At 39.6% G+C, this 18,170-nt stretch overlaps 1 protein-coding gene across 3 annotated transcripts in view; it reads left to right on the top strand.

Annotated features, from left to right (window-relative positions):
- Positions 1-16,421, top strand: part of tmem63ba (transmembrane protein 63Ba) — a 30,431-nt gene extending 14,010 nt beyond the window's left edge. The window contains exons 4-24 of one of the 3 annotated variants that reach the window (XM_057341415.1): positions 298-336; positions 3,772-3,862; positions 5,025-5,062; positions 6,019-6,161; positions 6,416-6,467; positions 6,606-6,714; positions 6,880-6,950; positions 8,286-8,366; positions 8,711-8,834; positions 9,243-9,376; positions 9,555-9,692; positions 9,769-9,922; positions 10,015-10,121; positions 10,325-10,411; positions 11,415-11,480; positions 11,602-11,764; positions 11,870-11,975; positions 12,141-12,308; positions 12,426-12,541; positions 12,622-12,684; positions 12,897-16,421. In XM_057341415.1, coding sequence (XP_057197398.1) covers positions 298-336; positions 3,772-3,862; positions 5,025-5,062; positions 6,019-6,161; positions 6,416-6,467; positions 6,606-6,714; positions 6,880-6,950; positions 8,286-8,366; positions 8,711-8,834; positions 9,243-9,376; positions 9,555-9,692; positions 9,769-9,922; positions 10,015-10,121; positions 10,325-10,411; positions 11,415-11,480; positions 11,602-11,764; positions 11,870-11,975; positions 12,141-12,308; positions 12,426-12,541; positions 12,622-12,684; positions 12,897-13,043 — 2,197 coding nt within the window. In that variant the 3' untranslated portion in view covers positions 13,044-16,421. The remainder of the gene's footprint in view (positions 1-297; positions 337-3,771; positions 3,863-5,024; positions 5,063-6,018; positions 6,162-6,415; positions 6,468-6,605; positions 6,715-6,879; positions 6,951-8,285; positions 8,367-8,710; positions 8,835-9,242; positions 9,377-9,554; positions 9,693-9,768; positions 9,923-10,014; positions 10,122-10,324; positions 10,412-11,414; positions 11,481-11,601; positions 11,765-11,869; positions 11,976-12,140; positions 12,309-12,425; positions 12,542-12,621; positions 12,685-12,896) is intronic. The other 2 variants (XM_057341416.1, XM_057341417.1) reach the window with 2 other exon arrangements.
- The last annotated feature ends 1,749 nt before the right edge of the window (positions 16,422-18,170 follow it).

An 18,170-nucleotide genomic window follows, 5' to 3' on the forward strand; every position in this document is an offset into this window, starting at 1 on the left:
GTGTGTTGTGGGATGTAGGCAGTAAGCAGCGTGCACTGGCAAGAGCTGTGTAATGGCTTTAGCTAATGGATTGGTTTTCAGGTCAGATGCGGCTGCTTTCCCAAAAGCTCAGCCAGTGAGTCTCATTCCATTAGTAATCTGACCTCACATTTCACTCACATCCTCACATTCACAAACTGTGTGCATGTATGTGTATGTGTGTGTGTGTGTTGATTTGAATGAATGATTTCAGGTATTTGTCATTAAGTCATTAAACTGTCAAAGATTCTCATCAAGCATGCATCTTCTCATTTTTAGTAGGCGGAACGAGGTGTACCAGCGCCTGGAAGAGGAATAGTATGTTTTGTTTTTATGCCTCAGCTCTTTCCTCTCTGCTGTTCGGTCTGTTGTCTGGGTTTTCTGGTCACACACTTTCTACTCTTTTGGGGTTTTTCCCCACATCTTTCACACTTCTTTCCCAGGGAAGCGTTTCTCAACATCGTGTTTTATCTGAGCTAATACATCTGTGACCAAGCTTTCTGTGAAACCCAGCTGATGTCATTTGTAGCGATTCACTGTTTTCCACATAAAATCAGCTTACATGATGTAAAGAACATTCTGAGATAGGCCATGTCAAAGAATCAGTTAAACTAATTCTTGAAATCAAACTTTGATCATAATTACATTTTGAGACTTTTAACTATTTTGAGGTCTGGATTTCACAGACTGGGTCACATTTAAAGGGACAGTTCATCCAAAACTGAAAATTCTGTCATCGTTTACTCACCCTTATGTAATTTCATACCTGTATAAATTACTTTGTTCCGATGAACACGAAAGATATTTGGAAGAATGTTAGTCATTTTCAGTTCCGGGCTATCATTGACTACCATAGTAGGAATAATTAAATGGTTGTCAAAGGTGCCCGAGAACTCTTTGTTTTCCTATATTCTTCAAGATATCTCATTATATGTTCAACAGAACAAAAAAATACAATGTTTTTTTCCTACTATGGTAGTGGATGATGTCCCAGAACTGAAAATTGCTTACATTCTTCCAAATATCTTTCTCTGTGTTCATTGGAACAAAGAAATGTATACAGGTTTGAAACAACCTGAGGGTGAGTAAATGATGACAGAATTTTCATTTTTGGATGAACTATCCCTTTAAGTGTTTGCATAATTTGGATTTGTGTCTTTAAAGGTGAAAGGTGTCATTTTTGCACCGGTTGTGATGCCGGACTTATAAAATCGTCTACCACACCACCTCCCAACAAACAAGAGTCTCTCCCCGAACTCACAACATTTGTTGAGCGTGAAGTTGACATGTTGGGTCATTCAAACAAACAAAACCAATAAACTAAAGATAAGAGTTAATAATAACTAAGATAAACTGAGCGCTGACCAACGAAACATCTCACGAACAGTTATCACTAACAGATTCATTAGAGCAGTTGGAAAATTTGAGATAAAAGCAAATATTGTAAATAAAATTAACTCATATTTGACATTGATCATTTCTCATCGATCTTTATCACACATCAGGTCTATTTCGGTTTATTTATGTTTTCTGTTAATTTCAATAAAGGTGATGTTAAAATATATATTTTTTTGAACACTTACTAACCCATTCTTTTAATGTTTTTATATTTTAATTAGTGCTGTCAATCGATAAAAAAATAATCTGATTAATCGCACATTTTTTCTGTGATTAATCATGATTAACATATACTTTTACATTCTAATATTTTCACATTTAATGTTCAGATTAATGTAGAAACGACAGATTTCTTTAACAGCATCATTTTATGAATGAAAGCCTACATTCTGATATTAGTACTGCAACTGATGTCTCTATTAAATTGATTATTTTTTATTTATTTTAGCATTAATTATAGCCATCAACACTATAATTGAGAGCTATCATGTCTAACAGGTGGGAAATATACAGAAATTGAATGAAGTTCTCAAACACTTTACAGTCTTTAATGCTAAACTGTAAATTAAATATAGAAGAATGGTCATTAAAGCTACAAAACACATTGAATTCCTCTATTCTTTTGTTCTTTGATTAACATTAATGACAGGAGTCACCCCTTTAAGAGCTGACGCCACTCCCGTTTTCACAACTCTTTGCATTCATTGAAGATTTGAAGTCTGTGCTTACAAAAATGCTAGACAAAACGGGCTTTCTGGCGTAATGTTGTGTGGTTTTATTCTATATATAATAAAAGCTGTTAATTCATGATACTTTAAATAATAACCGATGGTAATTATAACCTTATTGTAAAGTCTTGAATACCAAAAATCCACTGCTGCACAGAAAACTGGAGTCTGAGGTCTTCTGAAGTTATGGTGTGAACAAAAAAGGGTCCGAGATAACTTTAGTGCTCAAGAACTGGGTTCTCTTTTGAGACCACACCAAAAGGACTGAGGCCATTTTCAGCTAGTTCCCTTTCTGGTTCACTTTAAGTGAACTGGGTTTGGTTCTTTTAAGAACTGTATGTGAAAACACCCTTAAAATCAGTCTGCAAATATCTTCTAGAAGTCTCTGCAAAGCATTGTAACTTTGCACAAAGCATTCACTTCACCTTTAAATGAGAAATATGTCTTGGGTTCCTTTTTAAGCTCACATTTTCTGGCCAGGGTTTTAGCCCCTTATAGGTCCCACAGGGAAGATGCTTACATGGAGAGGTAAATTGTGTAGGATAGAACCCACCTGTGTAATGATGACATAGTTTGATGGAGACCCGTGATTCGTAGACACTCATGTCCTAAGAACCAAAGTTCTATTAAATCCCTCCAAATGTGTGTGGATATTTATTGAGCTCCGAGGTTTTGTAGAGAATGACAAATCCGGTGGCTTTAAGAAGTATTTACATTGTGATGTTCATACAGGTATTTTAATACATGTATATGTGTCTAAAGTGTTTTTGGGGCCGCTGCACGGTGACACGTAGTCTCCGGGCTCTCAGGGAACGGGTCTTTCTCTGCTTAATGCTGTCTGCTTCTAATCATTCTGAACTTACTCACTTTTCTTTGTGTCATGTGTTTTCTAGGTTTCCTGCAGTCTGTTTGTGAATAATCTGTGTGTGATGTGTCTGCTAGTCGCTCATGCTAACTCTGTGTTTAAACGTGTACGTGCGCAGTCATTTTTTGTTTAGGCCTGACCTGAGCAAGTGAAACTGAACGACACTGCTCATGTTATTTATACAAAAAAGTTGCTTAAAGTCCCCGTGAACCGGAATTTGCGATCGTTTGTACTTGCGTGTTTTGCCGCATTTCCGAGAGAAATGGAATCTCGAATGAGAAAAAGAGTGGGCGTGGCTTTCGTCTTTCTCTGCGATTTGATTGGACGTATCAAAACAGCCATTGCGTTTTGAAATGGAACTGGCAGCAGACTGACAGTTGAAGGGGAGGAGTTAACGGATGCTCCGCCTAAGCCGTCTAACATACGTCATCTAAGATGGATCGTCATTACAGGACGGAAGTGCATTTTCAGATTTTAACTGAAGATTATGAGGGCACATGATTTTTAGAAAGAGAATGACCCACATTGATAAACTATTTACAATAAACGCTGCAATATTTCATGAGAAAATAGGCATTGTAATTTTTAATTTCACTGGGACTTTAAGTATGCAAATTAAGATGCTACTAATATTTCAAAGGAAGTGATTTGTAACATGTTCATGTAGCTCTGTTCTTAACTGGCATGTCATAAAATGACTGTACGCTTACACAAGTGTGGCTCTGAGAGGCTTTGTGTTTGACAATGTGTGTTTGTGTTTAGTGTGGCTTCCGCCACGCAGACGCCCGCCGACTCTCGCTACGAGCGCCTCACCTCCGTGTCCAGCTCGGTCGACTTTGACCAAAGAGACAACGTAAGTAGCTTGCACGATCGGTGCTGGTGTGTCAGCTAATGCCTGCGTTCATACTTAAACTGCTTATGGGTTCTTAGAAATAGGATGTGAAACAGTGCAATATAAAAAGTGTACACTGTAAAAAATGACACGGATATTTACTTTAAAAAAATGATAGTAAAAAAATTACACAAAATAATGTTCCATGAATAAATCAAGTAAAATTACCTAAATTATTTAAGCACGTCACATGATAAACTCAATATTATTCTGAGCATTGGTGTTAACTACTTGTTCTTTTTTAACTTCAGTTTAACATTTATTGTTGTTTACAACATATATGATGTACAAGTAATCTGAGAGTGAAATAACACACATCATGAGCGCTCCCATAACCTAAGCACATGCACCGCTCTTCTGAACGATGGTAACCACGAAACTCAAAAATACAAACAGAATCTCTTCTAAATCTTAAAGACAACGGAACAATAAACACTATCAAGTCTTTCATTTTATTGTAAAGCACATAAAAAAGCACTTTTCACAAATATGACTCTCCTAATGCGGTCGCATGCAAAGCATGCTGGGAACTCTAAATGCACTGCTCAGTTGAACTTGATAAAATTAAGTTGAATTCACTCAATAATTTGTGCATTTAGAATTCCGCGATTTTTTTTTTCTCTATAATTTTAACTTAAATTTGATTAAAAAACAAGAACACAATTGTATTAAGTAAAGTTGACTCAATTCATCATTTAATGAAATCTACTACGACCCAGAATCATTTTTTACAGTGTAGCGTGCAGCATTGCTATCACGTGAGCTCGCTGTGTTGCATGTATAATTCAGTGTGTCTGATAAAGGTTGTTTTGCATTTTTCATCCAGTTTCATGTAAAAAGGCATTGCATTGTGGGATAGAGTATTGTGTGTATGTGTGTGTACAATACACATATCGCATGTAGTTTTGAACATACCTAGAGAGAGAGTGTTTCTCTCGCTCTCTTCTGTCACATGTGTTTTTAAGTACACATACTATAGATCTCAGTTTGATGCTAAGGCTTTGCCAGCCGTTTGTTTGCATGTTTAGCTAACTACTAAAAGTGTACGAGAGACTGTGAAGCTCTCTGAATGATTGACATGATCGACACATTATAAATGTGATGATCTGTGTCTGTGTTATAGGGCTTCTGTTCCTGGCTGACCGCGATCTTCAGGATAAAGTGAGTGACCTGTACTTCTGCTACACTTTGCAAAGACAGATGAAGTCTGATATAGAAACATTAATGATGCCTTTAAGTGGAAGCTAAGAGATGAGAGGCACAAACATCACACAAAATATATTATTTACCATAGAGAAATGTACCTTGGTTTAAAATTTAAAGTTTGTCATGTTATTTTGACGTCCAGGATTAGGAAAGCGACATTTTTATCTGGCTAAACTACATTTCCCATGATTCTCTGTGGCAATATGACAACAAGAACACACACATATTTTATGATTTACGCATCATTTTATTTGCTGCGTCTGTGTTATTTTCAGGGTGTCCGCGGGGTCTTAAAAAATATTAAAAGTTGATCAATCACTTTAGGCAAGGCAAGTTGATTTATATAGCACATTTCATACACAAGGTCATTTAAAGTGCTTTACATAAAATGATTGACAAAGGAAAAATATAATACATAATGCGTAAGACATCTTTAAAAAGCAGATGATTTAAAATGACAAATACAACTTTAGAATTCAAAAGACAATAATACTGAAATAAAATTGATTTAAAATGTGTGTGTATATATATATATATATATATATATATATAAAAAGAATCAAATCAAAAGAAAATAGAAATCAAAGTGAAAATGAGTTAGAATGAATTTGAGAGAAAATGAAGGCCCTTAAAAAGTATTAAAACGTCTTAAATGCCATTTTCCAAGGTATTCAAGGGATCTGATTTCTCTTTCTAATAAACCTTGCATTCGGTTAGTCACTCAATTCATTCACCCTTCTGAATTATGTTGCATTAATAAGGAGTTATCACAAACTATAGTAAGTGTGTCGCCAATGTAACTGGTTAATACTTGAAGTGGCGATGAGGTCTAAAAATGAATGAAAAAAGGTCTTAATAAGTCTTCAATTTAGCTCCAAGATTCCTCTACACACCCCGTGTTTTTCTCTCAGAGATGATGAGATCAGGGAGAAGTGCGGCGAGGACGCGGTCCACTACCTCTCGTTCCAGCGGCACATCATTGGTCTGTTGGTGGTGGTGGGCGTGCTCTCCGTGGGTATCGTCCTACCTGTCAACTTCTCAGGAGATTTATTAGGTGAGTGAGCGAGTCATCCATTATTGCACATGTGAATGGCGCTGTAAGCTGTCCTGTGGCTCAGTGGTTCGAGCATGGCACTAGCAATGCCAAGGTCATGGGTTGGATCCCAGGGGATTGCATATGGTCAGAAACAAATGTATAATACGATGCAATCTAAGTCGCTTTGGATAAAAGCGTCAGCCAAATGCGTAAATGTAAATGTAAGACTCATTCTCCCTGATCTCATCATATGACCTGTTTTCTGTTTGTAGGAAGTAATGCCTACAGTTTTGGGCGAACTACAATAGGCAACATAAACCCTGGGTAAGCTTGCGTCACTCCTGCGTCACGCCTACAACACTCAAGTCTGAATCTGTGAATGAATAAATCATCTGTGTCATTCCCGTTCTACAGTAACTGTATATGATTGTGTGTCTCTGTTGCTTTCTTTTTGTCTTTCAGAAATGAACTTTTATGGCTACACACTGTATTTGCCTTCTTGTATCTGTTAATGACTGTGTACAGCATGAGGAGACACACATCAAAGATGCACTACAAAGAGGACGACCTGGTGAGTGTCTTACGTAAAAAAAACGACTTCAACTAAGATCCACTGTATAGTTTTAATGCCGCACAATATTTCTCGGCTAATGGGGGTCAGCAGTGAACGTCCATTTATTTTATGATGGAAATGATTTGCCGTACCGTGACGTCTCCTCATTGAATCCGTTCACAGGTGAAGCGTACTTTATTCATCAACGGGATTGTGAAGTATGCAGATGAGAGCCAGATCAAGCAACATTTCGAGTAAGATTCTTCACTCGTCTGGTGCCGTAGGATCTGTCGTTTCATTCATCAGAAGACTCCTGATGTCTCATTTCTGTTCTCTCTGGATGTTATAGTGAAATAGCCGAAAGTCTTGTTAGCGTCCAGAACGTTTTTATATTTATTAAATATGATCTATTATTTTGTTTGCTGTATGTTTGTGTGTGTGTGGGAACAACAAAAGTGTTTTTAGATTTCTAAGATGAGACGTCAGGAGAAGAGAGGGAGAGGGCAGTAAATGTGTAGAGCAAACATTAAAGGACAGATTTCAGTCTCACTGGCGTCTCAAAACAGATTGCGGTCTTCCGTTTATCAGACATGAGACGACACCTACAGACCGTCCACCATAATGTGCACTGGTGTCATCATTTGCTCACGCTCAGATTGTTCCAAACCGTATAAATTTCTTTGTTCTGCTAAACACAAAGGAAGATATTTGAAAGAATGTCAGTAAGGCCGTGTTTACACTTGACTTCTTTTTTTGACAAGAAAAAGTTGACGCTTGACAATGGCGCTTTTTTAGTAAAAAACGCAGTGTTGCGGTTACGAATAGCAGCCGGCAATGTTCAAAGATAGCATTTGTGCGTGACGGCAGCTCAGAGAGACAGGCTTCATAGGAAGTCTGTTTGAATTATAAACAGAGAGCGTCTTTGCAATAACCAATCACACATTTAAAAACTACAATACTAATTTCTCGGTGGAAATGCAATCAGACGTTGTTGAAAGTGAAAATTAAACTTACATTTATACAAAACTATGCTCCAACGGGCGTTTCGACCGCCATTTTATTTTTTCGAGCTTGACCCTTCTTGACCAATTTTAGTTATGGAAGCGACAGGTCTCTGTCGTTGGTTAGCTGTGGAAAAGGTGCTTGACATAGGGCGTTTTTTTTTTCACAAAAGTTAAACTTTTTTCAACCTCAAAAGACGCTCTGAGCTGCAGAAAAAGACGCTGGCGTTTAAAAAAGCGCTCAGGACTTTTTTGAAAACACAGTTTACTCCATAGGATTATAATGTAAGACGGACGCTAGCTGCTTCAAAAAAGAAGTGTGAACACGGGCTAACCGAGCAGGTCTCGCCCCCATTGACTCCCATAGTATTTCTTTTCCCTACTATGGCAGTCTATGGGGGACGAGATCTGCTCGGTTACTGACATTCTTCCAAATATCTTCCTCTGCGTGTTTGGCTTTTTTGACGACAGTAAAGTTTGACTTCTGTGATACGATCAGCTTTGTCTTTTAATATCAGCTTCAAGCAGAAAAGCATGTCTCTTGCACAAATTCTCACTTTTTCTCCACTTTTCCTTTTGAATACACAGGCAGGCGTATGAAAACTGTGTTGTTCTGGATGCGCGCATGTGTTACGACGTTGCCAAGCTCATGTCCCTGGAGTCTGAAAGGTACACGCAAAGTATTTTCCGCTGACAGGCTCCAAGTTCAGGTCCTGTGATGTATGTTAAAGCTGTAAGAGCACAGATGCTGCATGTGGTATGTGTACCCATATCCTTTATTTAACTAGAACGATTCCATTGAGATATTACAATCTCTTCTCTCTTAAATGATCATTTAAGATCATTCGAGGTTAGCTAACAGCGTTTTGAGAGTTTCTGCTAACTGACCCTTTGTTGAAAGTCGACCAAATGTTTTGTAAGGGAATTTTAGAAAGTTACTGCTTACATTTATAATGAAGTGGGCTTTGGATTCAGGATGAATCAAATGTTCTGCTTGACTTTGTCTTTTACAGGAAAAAAGCCGAACGCAGCAAGAAGTTCTACACGGACCTGATGGACAAAGAGCACGTGCCCACAATGATCAACCCCAAACCCTGCGGTCACCTCTGTTGCTGCATCATCAAGGGCTGTGAGCAGGTCAGAGACGCCGCCGAGACTCATGGGAGCGCCAGCGTGTGTCTAGAGTCACGTTGAATACCCATATTGACCTGTTTTTCTTCAATGGAACACAAGAGAAGATATTTTGTGAAACGTCTCGGTGGTTTTGCGTTCAAACGAAGGAAATCAAAGGGGTTCGCTGTTGTTTGTTTTTTTGTGTTCTTCAGAAGAGCAAGAGAGTGAATGATTTCATTTTTAGGTGAACTGTCCATATCACTGTGATTCTGTAAGTGAGACGGAGATCATCAATGTTGTCCTGTATATTTTGTATGCATGGATCAGCTCACAAGGTTCTTGACGCTAAAACACGTGGAGAAAAGACAAACTCTTGTGATTTTGTTTACAGAATGCAATGCATGTTAGTAACGCCGAGCGTGTTCTTTGCAGGAAGAGGCTGTGGCCTACTACACTAAACTAGAGGCCAACCTGAGGGAGGAATACAGAAAAGAGAGAGAGAAGGTCAACACTAAACCTCTGGGCATGGCCTTCGTTACCTTCCAGAATGAAGCCACGACAGCGCTGTACGTCCAACAGACTTTTTGTGTGCCTGTAACCTCCTTAGTACCGTAGTCTTACCAGGATTCATTTTCTAGGTTTCAGTTCGGTAAAGATATTCAGTACCAAGTACCATGGCATTTTACCGTGGTTTTACCGCATTTCTTGTCTGTGAAAATCTGTGTGTGCGTGTTGATTTTCCAGCATCCTGAAAGACTTTAATGCGTGTCAGTGTCACGGCTGTCACTGTCGCCGTGAGCCGAAGTCATCTCCTTTCAGCTGTATCCTCAACACTTATAACTGGACCGTCACGTACGCTCCTGATCCACAGAACGTCTACTGGTAACGGCACCTACACCCTCAATCTGACGTCTGCCGTAACGTTTGCGCATCCGTAATGTGGTTTCCTTCTCCACAGGGAGCATCTGTCCATCGGTGGTCTGAAATGGTGGCTACGCTGCTTAGTCATCAACTGTCTGCTCTTCATCCTCCTCTTCTTCCTCACCACCCCCGCCATCATCATCTCCACCATGGACAAGTTTAACGTCACCAAACCTGTGGAGTACTTAAACGTAAGCGGTCCGTTCAACCCACAGAATGTTGCGTCACGGTCCTGTCACTCATGAGACTCTGCTCCGCCCCCTTGTGTCTGTTCCTCCTTCAGAGCCCGATTGTCACCCAGTTCTTCCCCACCCTGCTGCTGTGGTGCTTCTCGGCCCTCCTTCCCACCATCGTCTACTACTCCGCCTTCTTCGAGGCTCACTGGACGCGGTACAAGACCCATCTTACACACTTCCTCTCTCAGACACACGTGCACACATTTATGTCACTTTCAGCATTTTTTTAATTCTACGAAATGAAGGATGGTGAAATACAACAAAAACGTGTCACTATGTATCCATTTAGTTTTAGTTCATGCACGGACGTTTTGTGATGTTCTGACTGTCAGTGTGTTTGCGATCTTTCTCCGTCAGATCTGGAGAGAACAGGACCACCATGCACAAATGTTACACCTTCCTCATCTTCATGGTTCTTCTGTTGCCGTCTCTGGGGCTCAGCAGGTATATTCTCACACCTGGCGGTGTAACTCAATATCGTAACCACGTATTTACACACACGGTATACACAGAATAGAAGAATCTATTACGGTTGACATCTTATTCTGTGACAGCCGTATATTACATCACACTGCCCTGCCCTAAAGATGTGTATATAGGAAAAAAACAACCAATAACCACCCAAATTGTTTTCAGTTTTTCTGAATTGACTGTTTATAGGTACACGGTTAAAGGGATACTTCACCCAAAAATCATTATTTCCTCACCTTTGAGTTGTTCCAAATCTGTATAAATGTCTTTGTTCTGATGAACACAGAGAAAGATATTTGGAAGAATGCTTATAACCAGACAGATTTTGCCCCCCATTGACTCCCATAGTAGGAAAAATTACTTTATCATTTTTTTTGTTCTGTTGATCACAAAAGAAGACATTTTGAAGAATGTAGGCCAGCAAACGGTTCTGGGACACTTTTAACTACCATTGTATTTATTCCTACTATGGGAGTCAACGGGGGGCGAGATCTGTCTGGTTACAAGCATTCTTCCAAATATCTTTCTCTGTGTTCATCAGAACAAAGACATTTATACAGATTTGCAACAACTCGAAGGTGAGTAAATGATGACGAAGTATCCCTTTGTTTAAGTAAAATGATCATTTTTGTTTCATTCTGTGTAGTAGTGACAGTATTATTCCCAAATTCCAAATGAAAATAATGATGTGTAATGATGGAGATTATGATGGAACAAGCATGACATTTTCACAACTTTCATGCATCTATGCATTCTCTCAGTTTTTTGTCATTCCCGAGGTTTCTTTCTGTTGAAATGCAACACAATACATGCAGAAATTCAGATTAAACACCAAACTGCAGTGGAATGTTTCTGCAGCTGTATATAATATTAGAATGAGTAATTCGCATTTTTGTTTAAAAGAAAATAATCATTTGTAGTCGTCTCAGCTTTGTCATGTTGAAATGAACCGTTTCTTATTTTTTCCTTCATGCAGTTTGGATCTTTTCTTTCGCTGGCTCTTTGACAATAAATTCCTGGACGAGGGAAAAATACGATTTGAGTATGTCCATGAGAACTGTTAAAACCAGTTGTTCGTAATCTAATAGTTATATTAATATATAATAGTTACGCTACAGATTTAGAGCATAATGCTTCACGTACTCTTTGTTTTTGTCTTTCAGGTGCGTCTTTCTGCCGGATAACGGAGCGTTCTTTGTCAACTATGTTATCGCGTCTGCGTTCATCGGTAACGCCATGGACCTGTTACGCATTCCTTACTTTCTCATGTACATGATCCGTCTGTGCCTGGCGCGCTCGGCTGCCGAGAGACGCAACGTTAAGAAGGTCTGCTCCGTTAGATGTTCGAAAGACATTGTATTTTCAATGTACTCGTTTATTTTGTTCGTTGTGATTATTTACATTCAGATGTTTGTTGTTATTGTGTCGCAGCATCAAGCGTACGAGTTTCAGTTTGGAGCGGCTTACGCCTGGATGATGAACGTCTTCACTGTTGTCATGACCTACAGCATCACCTGCCCCATTATTGTACCGTTTGGTGAGCGCTAATTTAGAAAGCACTGTAATGAATAGAGCCTTAAAATCTTTTATCCTTAGCTGCATTGGTTTGATGGCAGTCTTTCTTTTAAAAGGGATAAATCCTCCATTTACCGACTCCAGAAATGTCTGCATTAAACCTTCATTGTTGTAACGCTGTCTGCAGGTCTGATGTACATGCTACTGAAGCACCTGGTGGACAGGTATAACATGTATTATGCCTACTTGCCCTCCAAACTGGATAAGAAAATCCACTCTGGAGCCGTCAACCAGGTGGTGGCCGCACCCATCCTCTGCCTCTTCTGGTTGCTCTTCTTCTCTACTGTCCGCACAGGTACGCCAACACCAAACTATAGTGAGACGTGACATGTGGCATCAAATCATTAGCAACATAGCCTTTGTTACTCTCAGGTCATTCTAGAACATTGATCTTATTTAATCCCCTGTTCAGATTTTTCTGCTCCTACCTCGATGTTTACCTTCGTGGTTCTGATCATCACCATCATCATCTGCCTCTCGCACGTCGTCTTCGGTCATTTCAAATACCTCAGCGCGCACAATTACAAGGTGAGGAACGAGCCTGTCTGGATGTTTTGGATTTCACAGTCTGACCCAAAAATCTCACTGTCCTCTGATGTTCACCATAGGTTGACATGGATGGTGTGGACAATGGACGGGCACCAGCCTCGTCTCCACCCGTCAAGTCTGTGGTAAGCTCTCGCACGCAATCATCTTATAAAACAGTCAGTTGTGGTCCTTGATTCTGATTGGTTGAGCCGCGTTCTAAGTCGTTATAAAATACCCCTTGGGGCTTATTGCTTTATTCAAATGTTGATCAAAGTGTTTGATCCGGTCATAGTCACTTTAGTTTGTTTGATAAAAAAAACGATGATTGATGATTGACACTTCGTTTCTTCCTCAGCAGACGTACGTGGCGCAGGTGCTGCAGGACACCGATGAGACGGGCAGCGATGAGGGGCAGGGCTCCTCACAGGACGAAGAAGCCGTCAACGAGGGCTACTTCCAGTCAGGAGAGGACAGCCTTATTGAGAACGAGGTGCGCCATTGACCCGAGCCGCACCGTGTGTTGGACTTGGTGACGCGAGCAGGTCTCCAACCCCACCTCATTACACTGAACGTGTGTGTGAATCCATCACAGCTGATACACTCCCGTATGGGCGGGGCTTGGAGACGGGATGGCCATTTCTCCAGAACGTGGAGCGACTCTGAAAATATGACTCTCACTCACAATCAGTCCCATTCTCCATATCTGTATCAGAAATTGCTTATCAAAATAAGTTTGCTAGGTACCGTTGCTAGCTCTTGTCCTTAAATAAGCTTCAAAAAAACCATTGCTGAAAGTTTGCCATTTTAAATTCAAATAGGTCGATGTTGTGAACTAAAAACTGTTAAAGTGCTTTTTTAGATGGGCTTTAGTTTAGCAGGTATACCAGACCTTAGTGAAAGGAAAACCGGGCGAGTGGTCAATATCGCAAAAAATGTAAGTGAGGAATCGGGCACAAAACAATTATTGTACGCAAGGAAACGAATAGATGGCAGAACCCCACAATCAGAGAATTGGAAGCACAGTGCAATACACATCCAAAACATTCTACCGAAAAATAAATTGCTGTTTTCTACGGCCCAGCTGAATTCGCACAACATGGCAGTATATTTAGGATAAACAAATTTATGCAACTTCCCACCAAAGTGACTGTATGTATGATGAAGGTCATTTCAAGTTCCCCTTGTATGAGTAAACGCTAGATGACACTGAATCTGAAATCTCAGCCTGCTGAAGAATCCAAAACGGACGTGGAACACTAACTGTCTCACTGCTCAGACGTTCTGTCTGACACGGCTGACTCTCAAATCAAGGTCAAACGCTTCTGAACTCTTCCGTGTTTCAAGAGTTTCTGTGTAAAGCTCTGCATTAGTGCCGTGTCGCTGCGCTGCGTGTTGGAATACGCCACTGCTTTCCCGATCCGACATCACATGGAGCAGGTTTGACTTGTGTTACTCTACTGTGGAATGTGGTGTAGATGGTGATACTGTAGCAAACGCACAGCAAGTTCCCTCCGCGGACATTAAGGAGGGGATTTGCCTATGTGAGTATGTTTTTCTTTTGTTCTTATGCATGGATATGAAATAACACTTATTGGCAATTGAGTTTTTTCTTTTTGATGTTTTAAAGCTAACAAGTGACATTAACGATGAATGTCAAATGTTGATCACATGACATGGCCGCACACAAACTGATAAACCTGCATGGAATACTCGAAATATCTCCTAAAAATGGGGTTTACGGCATTTGTGACGATTTGGCTTTGTCATCTGAGATCCAGCGTATGATTTATTAATATGACCGTCTCTAATGCTATAATGATGGGTTCCTCAAGAGTGCATCTGAATGACCCGTGTGCATTAAACGAAGGTCATCATTTACTCGCCCTCGTCATTTCGGACCTGTTCGAGTCCGCAGAACACGAAAGAAGATATTTTGAAGAATCTTCTATTGTATGGACAGAAAACCAATGCAAGTGAATGGCTGCCATCGCTGTTCGGTCAATGACATTTTTCAAAATATCTTCTTTTGTGTTCTGTGGAAGAAAACAACTCAGACAGGTTTGAAATGACAAGAGGGTGAGTAAATAATGACAGAATGTTCATTTTTGGGTGAATGATCACTTTTACTAGCTCATTCTTACAGTTGTGTGATTGACTTTAACAGGCTTTGTTTAGTAGTTACAATCTGACAAACATAATGTTGTGACCGTTATGAAGCTGCAGTTTTTTGTTTTCTTAATAACTGTTTTTGTCACCATGTTAAGACAAACACGATGTCACTTTACTTTTAAAAAACACTTTTCTAAATCATTTAAAGAATGTTTTTCTCTGAATGAAATGTCTTTCTCTCAAGAAAGTTTTATGACCGTTTAGCTTTCTTTTCTCATTACTATGAAACAATAATTCCCACGAAATAATCATTCTGTCTGGGGATATTTCAAAGCTTTTTTACCACTATTATGAACGTCAGCATTAAGTACATTCCCAGATAGCACAATCCATCTGGTTTACGTCTATTTGACGTCTGCATTTACGTCTGCAAGACATCTTAAATACATAGTTTGCTCATGTGCATTACGTCTTGGAGACGTCTGAACGTCTGTAATACGTCTGCTAAAGATCTGGAGATCTGCTGCTTAAAAACATCTGCTAAACATTTTAGAAAGAGCAGCTTTACATCCATTCTAAATCATAAACATCTTACAGACATCTTCTAGATGTCTATATGATGTCTGACAGCAGACATCTCCGAGACGTATTGCAGATGAGCAAAGGATGTATTGTAGATGTCTTGCAGATGTAAATGCAGACGTCAAATAGACGTAAACCAGATGTATGTGTGCTATCAGGGTTTGGTACCGTTGAGTATAAATGTTATTTTGGGGTGGGTGGGTTCTCGACGGGTTTGTTTAAGAAATGAAACAGATGAAGGCCGTGCCTGAGTTCATATTGTAAAACCGTTGTATTTTCGTTGCCCTCTTTTGCATATTATATGGTCATCTCTGTGTGTGTGTAGTTCTCATGTTTTCATTTATTGTTTACAGGGATAGCATTGCAGTGTTGAAACTGTCATTTTCTGCAACAAATGTTGACTTGAATGACTTGAAAACTGTCAGGTGTATGTAAACAGTTGTCACTGACATTGGGAAGTAAATCAGTAATATATTTCTCGGATTAATTTATGTAAATGGCACTATATTCTACTGATCACCGAGTAGCTTAGTCGTTTTAAAATGCAATGAACACTGTAGGCTATGCACTTCATGTGAAATCTCTATCATTGTCATGATGTATATGTAACCAGATTAAGCCATTTTGTTCGCCTTCCGTGGACAACATTGTCAATATAACTCTATTGGGACTTTAATACTGTGGGAGAATTCTGTAGGACTGCATTCTGGAAAAAAACATTGTGCTTGAGCATGACGAAGTGGCAATAAGTTATTTATGCGCCTTTAGAGGCTTTTCCCATCTGTTACAACTACTGTCAACTGTATTTATTTCATTTGTCTGTTATATTTCCATCCGTCGAACTGGAGTGAAGCGGTTAAAGCTGTAATATTTCTGTAAATAGAAGCATTGCGCTGCTCTTGAAACACTAAACTGTATTTACATTTGTACAGCTTAGCCCGCGAATCAATGTACAGTCTTCATGAACGTTCTGTTTGCTTTGGTCCATTCAGATTTGCAGTCATGTCAGGAAGATCTAATCGTATGATGCTTTGCGATTTGCTGTTTTTAATAGTTTTGTATCTCAACCCCCCCCCCCATCCCCGCCCACAAATGATCTTTTGTACTGTATCATTATTCAACTCTTCCATGTCTTTAAAAAAAATAAAATGGACAATTACTGACAAAACAATATCACGTGTCAAGCTGTTGTTTTGTTGCGTTCGTAAATGATGAAAGGATAAGAAAAGCATGCCGTTTTCCTATTCTGCGAACTGTTAACCGATCATTTTTAGTTTTTTTATCAAATTGCTTTTTGTAATGTGGCATACATTCTTACCAGGGCGAGTTTATGTAAATCAGGCTCCTTTTAATCACATTGTTGAAGGTCAGCCTGGTAATTATGTTTTAAAGTGTTTACGTTGCACAAAGTCCATTTTCTTTTTTTCTTCTCCTTGGTTTACATTGGAAGCAAGGCACAGTTTAACAAATTAAACACAGAGCGACTATGCCACCCTGGGACTTGGCCAGGGACATTCACAGGATGCGTGTGCTTTTACATTTTTACAATTAGTCTTTTAGCAGACGCTTTTATCCAAAGCGACTTACAAATGAGGTAAACAATAGAAGCAGATGGAAGATTTTTTCCCTTTTTGGGATGGCACCACAAGACGTCGTTCGTTTGCGAGCACAGGGATCTGGCGGGTACATAAGTCTGTATTAGCGAGTGAAGATATGGGGGTGCCGAACCAGTGACAACACAGGAAATCGTCAGGAGACAAAAAATATGTACTTTTATTAAGAGTTTAAATGTCCAAAATACCATAAGCAAAGATTCAAACTATTAAATAGAGAACAGAACCCTGTTAAAAAAACAGCATATGCTGGGTTAGGTGTTTTGATGCTGGTTTGACCTTAAACTAAATTTGACCTAATATTATGTGTATTTGGCGTGCTGTCCCTGGGAGAGGGCCCCGGGTCCGGTGTGTGCCCGGACTCAGGTCGTTCCCCCCCGTTATGCTGCGGTCAAATAGGCTGATGGTGAGGAGTTGGGGTGGGGGAGGGATGCTGCGAAAATGTAGAGAGAATGAGGGTAAGGCGTCTTAAGCCACAGCTATGCACATGACACTCAGATGTACTTGGACTTCTCACCAATGACTACAGGCCAATCGACTCCATTGAGCTGGATGTGTCAACTTCCTGCAGTTAAATAAAGAGAAAACTCAAGTCATCGTATTTGATAACAATGATGAAACTAACAAGGTAAACGCATACCTTGACTCAAGAGGTCTAAAGACACAAAGTCAAGTAAAAATCATGTCAATTCAATAAGCAAATCAGCGTACTACCATCTCAGAAACATAGCCAGAATCAGATGTTTTGTCTCAAGCCAAGATTTAGAGAAACTAGTTGATGCTTTTATCACCAGCAGGGTGGATTACTGTAATGGACTCCTTACAGGTCTTCCCAAAAAGACCTGCTCATACACAACGCTGCTGCCAGGACTCTGACCAGAACCAAACAATTTGACCGTATCACCCCAATCCTCAGGTCCTTACACTGGCTCCCAGTTACATGTAGAATCGATTTTAAAGCATTATTAATTGTCTACAAATCACTCAATGGCCTAGGACCTAAATACATTTCAGATATGCTTATTGAATATAAACCCATAACAGACTTCTCGGATCATTAGGATCAAGTCAGTTAGAGGTAACAAGGGTTCACTCAAAACAAGGCGAGTCAGTGTTTGGCCATTACGCCACCCGCAGCTGGAATCTGCTTCCAGAAGACATCAGATGTTCACCAACAACAGCCATTTTTAAATCCAGATTAATAACACACTTGTTTAGCTGTGCATTCGCAACCTGAGCACTGTGCTGGCTCACATCAACTGCACTTTTATTTCGGTTTTCTTCTGATTTGATTATTCTTATATACACATTTTAAATCAATTTTA

Source organism: Triplophysa rosa, linkage group LG9 (genome assembly GCF_024868665.1).
Source record: "Triplophysa rosa linkage group LG9, Trosa_1v2, whole genome shotgun sequence".
In the NCBI taxonomy this organism is placed as follows: domain Eukaryota; kingdom Metazoa; phylum Chordata; class Actinopteri; order Cypriniformes; family Nemacheilidae; genus Triplophysa; species Triplophysa rosa.